This window comes from Populus alba, chromosome 1 (genome assembly GCF_005239225.2).
Source record: "Populus alba chromosome 1, ASM523922v2, whole genome shotgun sequence".
NCBI classification, from domain to species: Eukaryota; Viridiplantae; Streptophyta; class Magnoliopsida; order Malpighiales; family Salicaceae; genus Populus; species Populus alba.
This window is the reverse complement of record NC_133284.1, coordinates 41,971,690-41,979,771: the sequence shown is the minus strand read 5'-3', so window position 1 is coordinate 41,979,771 and position 8,082 is coordinate 41,971,690. Positions and strand designations below refer to the sequence as shown.

At 34.2% G+C, this 8,082-nt stretch overlaps 1 protein-coding gene across 1 annotated transcript; it reads left to right on the top strand.

Moving 5' to 3' along the window:
• Positions 1-2,826, top strand: LOC118056923 (uncharacterized). Its single transcript, XM_035069362.2, has one exon. The coding sequence runs from the start codon at positions 273-275 to the stop codon at positions 2,451-2,453; it is 2,181 nt and encodes a 726-aa protein (XP_034925253.1). The 5' UTR covers positions 1-272; the 3' UTR covers positions 2,454-2,826.
• Positions 2,827-8,082: the final 5,256 nt, after the last annotated feature.

The following is an 8,082-nucleotide window of genomic DNA, read 5'->3' as shown; positions in this document are numbered from 1 at the left end:
TGAATTGATAAATCCTCTATTGCCCCTCCCTCTCTGTTTCCCTGTCACTCTCGCTTCATCAATCCACCTGCATCTATCTGTACGAGCTCTGTGCAAACCACACATCATACAACCAAACAAAGAACACCATTATTTCCCATCAGAGTTTCCCTTTATTTCCATTCACAAAACCAATCAATAAAAACATCTCCCTCGCTCCATAAAATCTTACATTATTACCCTCCTCTCCTCTATGATCGATTACTAAACCAACAAGAAAGAAACAAGAATACATGGATACATTTGTAGACAGACTCCATCGAAGCAACAGCAACAATAACAGTAGCACTGGTAACAACACGATTAGAAGGCTTAGAAGCAATGGCAGCATGAAAGGTGGCCATGCTTCACCAATGTTCCCGGCTAATGGCAAGAAACGTGGCTGTGCTTTTGAAAATCCTGAACCCTCTTCTCCAAAGGTTACTTGCATTGGTCAAGTGAGAGTAAAGACCAAGAAACAAGGCAATAAACTGAGAGCAAGATCAGAGAAGAGAGGGGAGATAAGTTTCAGAAGAGTAGACCAAAACAGCAATGCTTTTGAAGGGAGCAATAATCATCAAGATTTGATTAACAATCAGTTCTTGAATCAGCAGCAGCAACAAGAGGATTTGTCACCCAGGAATCCAAGATGGGTGCATTTGCCTGTGACTATATGTGAAGCTTTAAGGACTTTTGGAGCTGAGTTTAATTGCTTTTTACCTTGCCGGTCTTCATGCACGGCGAGTGAAAAAGAGAAAGAAGAGAAGGCAGCGGCAGCAGGATCTAATAACAATGGCAGTAGCTCTTGTGGGGCGGTGTTTGCAAGGTGGTTGGTGGCAGTGCAAGAGGAAGAAGGGAAAGGGAGGGAGATAGAGTTGGTGGTTGGAGAAGAAGAAGTCGAAGAGGAAAGAGATGGGAGGAGGAGGAGCTATAGGAGACATGTCTATGAAGAGATTGAATTTAAAGATGAGAAATTTGGAGGAAATGAGGGCTTGCAAGAAGAGGAAGAAGCAAGGGTGAATATTTGTATACCACCAAAGAATGCTTTGTTGTTGATGAGGTGTAGATCTGATCCTGTTAAAATGGCTGCTCTAGCTAATAAGTTTTGGGAAGCACCTGCTCCACAAGTTGAAGAAGATGAGCAAGAAGATAAGGATAGAGATTTGGGAGTAGAAGAAGAAAAGCGTATCAATGTAGAAGATAAAAGAGAAGTTGGGCCAGGTCATGAAGAGGAAGAGCAAATAAAAGTTGCGCAAGAAGGTATTAGGGAGCACAAGGAGGATTTGTTTGTGGCTGAAAATCTGGTCTCTTTCGAAACTGTTGAAGAGCAGCATATTCAAGAAACTGGACGAGGTTTGGCTCTTTTGGAAGGCGAAGGAGGAGCAGATAGCCAACAAGTCAGAAGCACAGACGAGAACATTGATGGGGTTCTTCAAGAAGGGAATCTGGTGAAGCAAGAAGAGGAACCAGAAATTCATGAGGTCGTGAACTTGCAGCCAACAGCCACAACACAAGAAACTGTTAGTCTATGCAGTGACCAGTCTTCACACGATCAAGAAATTGTAGATCCAGAGGCCTTGATGAATCACGACAATGAAAACAAGATGGTTCAAGAAAATGAGGATAATCAAGAAGACAGAACACTCAAAGCAGAACAAGAACATGTAGTAGACTTCAGTGATGACATTGAGGAGAACTCAGTGTCTGCACAGTTTGAACAAGAAAGCTTAGAGGTTGCTGTCAAAGACTTGCAGGACCAAGAACCAGAGCCACGTTCTGCTGCTGAATTTCAAGTACAAGAGTCAAAGGAAGAGAAAGAGACCGAGCAAGAGGAGGAAGAACAGACAGTGACCCATGAAAGATCCGAACCCGAAGACCCAAAAACCCAGGAAGCTGGTCAAACGGGTACGGGTGTGAAGTCAAAGGAAAGAGATTGTAGTCAACCACTGTTACCAGATTGCCTGCTGTTAATGATGTGTGAGCCCAAGCTGTCAATGGAGGTATCCAAAGAAACTTGGGTTTGCACTACGGATTTCATCAGATGTTTACCAGAGCATTCAAGGCCAGTCGATAAAGCGGACGGTAAAGATGAGCCCAAGAAAAGAGCCAGCATCGACAGTAATCCTGCGCAGGTGCATAATAGCAACAGCATCAACAACAACAACAACTTGCAGCAGCCAGCCAGGTCTTCTTGTTCATATCCGGGTAAGCCGCCGGCTCATGGAGCCGGGACAGAGTCCATGTCCACAATGATAGAGCAGAAGCTGGTGGGAGCCAAGGCATACGATCCATTTGTTCTGACGCGCTGTAAGTCTGAACCAATGAGGTCAGCTTCTAAGCTTGCCCCAGAGGCTTGTTTCTGGATGAATAGGAAGCTCGAGCCTCATGGAGCAGCGGCTACGCTTGGGGTCGGCGCGGCTGGTGTTGGGTTTTAAAGGCCTTGTCGACGGTAATAAAATTAAAGGGCTCTGCTTAAAAGTTAAAAAAGAGTGCGGTAAGTTCGTAAGGGTAGTTTTTGTAGTACTAGTAGCGGTGCTTTTACTCTTTTTTACTGCCACGCGTTCTTGTAAATCTTTTACTTTCCCATTATTTGAAGCGAACCTCTTCCTGTTTCTTTTTTGTCCTATAAGATAAGGCAGCATCATGTGGGTGGAAATAATAGTTGGGTGGAGTAGAGTGCATGTTACTACCATATGGTCCACTACGGGTCTATTTTGACCCGTTTGATTGGTGAGATTCTGGGACTGATGAAACAGACAGTCAAGCAATGATTTGATATTGAATTATTAATGCATGTTGTTATCATGATGTTTGGTGGTGTTTGTAAATGATTTTTGAATTAAATTGTTTTTTTAATTTAAAAATATATTAAAATAATAATTATTTATTTTTAAAAATTATTTATAATATTGACATATTAATACAATCTTAAAAACACTTAAAAAATTAATTTCAACAAGATTTTTTTAGAATTTTATAAAATTAGATTTCTACTGCAAAAACAAACACTTCTTGTAAGTGATGTTTGGTTAGTCATGTTAAAGAATAATTCAAGCTCGGATCTTGAAGATAGCGTGGTTTGATGATCATAGGTAGTGTTCATGATTTGAGTCGATGTTAGTTTTTTGAAGTTTTTTTTTTTAAATGTATTAAAATAATATTTTTTTTAAAAATAAATTATTTTTATTATTAACATATTAAAATATGATCTAAAATTATAAATAATAATAATAATAAAAAAATAATTTTCAAAAACAATATTTAAAAAAAAAATACAATGTATATGAGTTAGAGCCCATTTGATTATGCGTTTGTGTATGTGTTTTTCACTTAATCATGATTGTATCTTGTTTGGTTACAAAATGAATCACAAATTTTATTTCTAGGCCCCACTAATAAATGAGTTTTTAACTTAGTTTTTTTAAAAAACTACTTCTATGTGTTTTTGCTATGCTTCTCTTTTGCTTTTCATTGAGTTGTATTTTGTTATTGTTCAATTGGCTACCAAGACCAAAATAATTTCATCCTCCTTTGAACTAATCAAAAAATCAATACTGGACGGTTTTTGCATAAATTAAAAATTCACGAGACTCAAGTTTTTATATTTGTAAATTATAAAAATATACATAAGTTTTAATTCTCACCAATTATTTATATAATTTGATCTTCATCTTGATTTTGTTTATAAATTTTTTTTTTAATTGATGTGGTTTTATGTTCACATTCCCATGAAAATTAGAAACCTTTCTATATGGATTATGTTTGTAATGGCATTGCAGTAAGTTTAATGAGATAATAAAATTGGTGTTTTAATTTGCGTGGTTGTTTTTACAATGTATTAATAATAAAATGAACATTAATCTAATTGCAAATTAAAAAACTAATACACATACTTTTAGATCATTTTATTACCAAGATCAATTTCAATTATTATTTTAACCAAAAATATTGGACATATTTTTTATTAAATAATAATTTCAATCATAATTTTAACCAAACACGTATTTTAATCAAACAATCATAATTAAAAATAATTTTTCTATATTTTTTTCATATTACAATCACAAAAGTATCACATACCAAATATATATATATATATATATATATATATATATATTTTTAGTTTAACGTGGGTGTCCAGGCCAGCTTGCAAGTACCTCGACTAATCCCACAGGTCTTGAAATTAACGACCATGTAAGCCTCCAGTGGCCATCATATGAGCAACTCCAGGGCTCGAACCTGAGACCACAAAGAAAACAAATCTCTTAGTTCCAAGTTTTTACTACTGGGCCACCACCTGTATGGTTATACCAAACATATTCTTAATTTGAAATTTGTTGGCTTTTATTGTTAACAGTTTTCTTCGGAGATAGCGGCATGCATGCATGCAACTAAAAGCATCAAAGTAGGAAATATTAGACAATGGAGCACCATCTCGACAATGTAATAATTGAGAAACCGATCAATTTGCATTTAGCGTTTTCTTGTCTTAATCCCATCGACGTGAAATAATTGGGACGTGTTGTCTCTTATTACACATTTTCGTGACCTGTAATGACACCTAATAAAAAGAAAAAAATAATAATGTCTGCCACACTGCTTAACTACACATCTTAATGATTGGTTATTATTTTCTATTGTCTTTTTTTGCTAATAATTGTTTCTTCTTCTTTCTTTTTCGTTACAACATCGACCAAAAATACTGTACTGCTTTCCAACATAAATCACCAATTGTGGGCAACAATGTCAAATGCTTTATTGCTTTGACGCTGAATTCAAAAGCGAAGAGAGAAAAAAAATGGTTGATGTCGCTAAATCATATGTTTATTTAGTACACGTGTCATCTCTTCATAAAAATATAAAAAAAATCTTTGAAATATTATTATGAAGTTAATATTTGGTGATGAGACGATCTTCTACGCTCCGCTTGGAAAGTGCGAAAACGGTGTAGCACAAGTCAAAATGTTTTTTAAATAATATTTAATATATTATCAATTACAATAATGTCCTTGAGTAATATTCAAATTAACAATAAAATTATTATAAAAGAACAAAAAAAAAAATCCTTGTAAGAGAGTTACATTGATTTTATCCTTAAAAGTAACAAAGTAATTTGACTATTTAAAAAAAATTTCAAATACCATAACACCCCTTATTGAATAGGCATTATATATATATATATATAGGGGCAAATCAATAATCTCATTGTGAAAAAAAATCACTAACCTAATTCTGTTTAAAGATAATTATTTCATGGTAAAAATATTACCTTATCTCTAATACCTAGTTAATTTTTTTTTTAGACATGAGCAACATGTCACTTTTCAATGAATAATGATTTGTTCCTAGAGCTACAATAACTTTCCTTCCCCTTTATTGTTTTTTTTTTTAAATTTAATTTAATGGCCCAACATCTGTTTGAGAATTCACCTAGTTGAATGTTTGGAATATGGAAATGCTACATTATTTAACACAATTTTGTAAATCTTTCCTTCATTGCTAGTGATGCTTGGTACAAGAAGTGGAAGACCTTGACCATTTTGTTCATGACAAGAACTAATTCAAGCGAGGATATTGGAGCATAAGTATTTGCAATCTTAAATGTTATGCTCTGCATCTCCAGTTCTTTAAAATCATAAATATTGTTCCTACAGCTCTCCTTTAGATTGTATTGGGCTGATAATTTGACAAGTATAGTTGGTTCTTTTTATTGACTCCGCTCGTTGGATCAAATTAAGGATGAAAATATGATTGATCTCTTTGAAAATTATACGAGTACAAGTCCTTATTTTTAATAAAATATTTTATTAGGTAGTGCACGATGGACTTGTTGTGCAATGAAACTCTTTTTTTTTTTTTTTAATTTCACTATTTTAAACCAAAATTTAAGGCAGTTTAAGTTTAATTGTTAAGGAATGACAAAATAGAAAGACCGGAGGATCAAAGTGAAAAAAACTGGTAAAATGCGTGGTTGTTTCAAAGTTTGTGCAAAATAATTTATTTTCACCCTTCTACTTTTCCAATGATACCTTTTCAGTTCGTTAATATTTTTGAAATTCAATTTTAATACAAAACTCCATTGCTTTTATTTTTTAGTGTCGTTAGAGAGAGAATAATTGGATTCCAATAATAAAAAGATAAAATTCTTGTTAACACCAATTCCAACCAAGAAAAGATTATTCTTTGTGGTACAGAGTAGAGAGAGAAATAATGGCCAAATTATGACAATAAAGAAAGAAGCTTATGTTGACACTGATTCCAACCATAAAAAAATGGATCTTAGATTTAGAAAAAGGATGATTGAATTCCAATAATTAGAGTCCGTTTGGCAACGCGTTCACGTTCGCGTTTCTTCAAAAACGCATAAAATGACCGTTTGGTTACAAATGGTGAAACAATAAAAACACATGGGTCCCACCATTTATATGCGACAGGACCATGACTTTTGAGAAGCAGTAAATTACTATTTTTTACGAGAGTTTCAGGCACACTGCAGTGAATTTCACTGTTCACGTGAATAGTGCAATTCACTTGCACTTTTTTTTTTTTCAATGTATTAATTTTTTTAACAGTTTTTTTTTTTATAAAAAAAACTAGTTTTGAACAATATTTTTTCTCTCGAAAAACTAGTATAAAGTAAATTAAATTCACTCGCACTGTAATATCAATTTTATACTCGATAATATTTTATCTGAAATTATAAATAGTTTAATGGAATAATAAAAAATATTTTATATCAAGTATTATTTATTTCATGATGTAATAGGAATAGTTAATTCTATAATATTTAAATTTAAAACCATCAATATTAGTATATATATTTTAAAATTATTTTATAACCTCAATTTCAAAAGCATTCTTAACCAAATACATTAAACTACCTTTTTCTTCAACTTCAACTTCAACTTCAACCACAGTTTTAACCAAATACTATTTTTTCAAACCAACCTCAACTAAAAGTACTTTTTATAAAACAACTTTTTTCAAACCACAACCACAACAGCTACCGCAATACCAAATACAGACTAAAAAGAAAGTATTTTTTAGCATTTTATGATATTATCATAATCTCATAAATCTAGTCCCATGTTGGTCTAAATTGATTTATTATATCACTATTTTTTTTTTAATATTTATATTATAATCTCAATATTGGATCCCTTGCTTTAGGGCCTGCATTTCCCTTGCTTCCCCTTGAAGACTCTCTTGGATCCCTTTGTCCCAAAGATTACTAAAGTCTTATCCAAGGGGGAAAATGCACGCTGTACCACTAATCCATATCGATCTTCCATGTCAAATTCATCAAGCATTTGTTTGGATACATAATTAAATCCAAACCCTCTACTTTAGGTTCATGTCTGCATCCAAAATTATCATTTTGCATATGCAAAATGTCTCCTTCTCAAAGCAAGGGTTGCTAACTCAATCTTCGTCTTGCTGGATTCCAAAAACACCAGTCTCTGCAAGCCAGAGGTGTGTATGCACGGGTCAAGTTCCAAGGCAATCGATTTTTTTAGCGGACTGCGTTTTCTTTACCAGAGATTCCAGCCTTTCCAGCCATAGATTTTCTCTCATCTCTTTGGCTTACTTTGTTGTTTTCTGTGTAGAGGGGCACGGATTGACAGTGCAAAGCAAGAAAGTCGTACAGGCTGAGCTGCTTGTGTCTGTCTTTGCCTCAGAGGGGATCTACAATGGGATGATGCTTTTTAGGAGTGCTCAAACAGCTTCTCATTGTCCTTTTCTTCTTCTTTTTTCTTGCAAATATTGAAAAGAATCTTTGTCCAGCCTTTCTTACATTCCCCCTTTTTTTTATTGCCAAACACATGAATGCTCAGTGGTTCTATTTCTTGAATCTGGAATTATTATGTCCAGAACAATATCTACCTTACGTACCTTTCTCTAGACCAATTATCTTAATGAGCAACATACATGTCTAGCTAGGTCATTGGGAGCTCCTAGTTTCTGATGCCCAAATTGGCCAAATATCGCTCACTACCTTTAACAAGACGATGCAGTATATGTTTGATCCGTTGGCTAAAACCAAGCAAGCTCGGACTGCTCCGC

What these genes read in the sequence shown, in the direction of transcription:
- LOC118056923 (XM_035069362.2), top strand. Translation starts at nt 273, where the DNA reads ATGGATACATTTGTAGACAGACTCCATCGAAGCAACAGCAACAATAAC.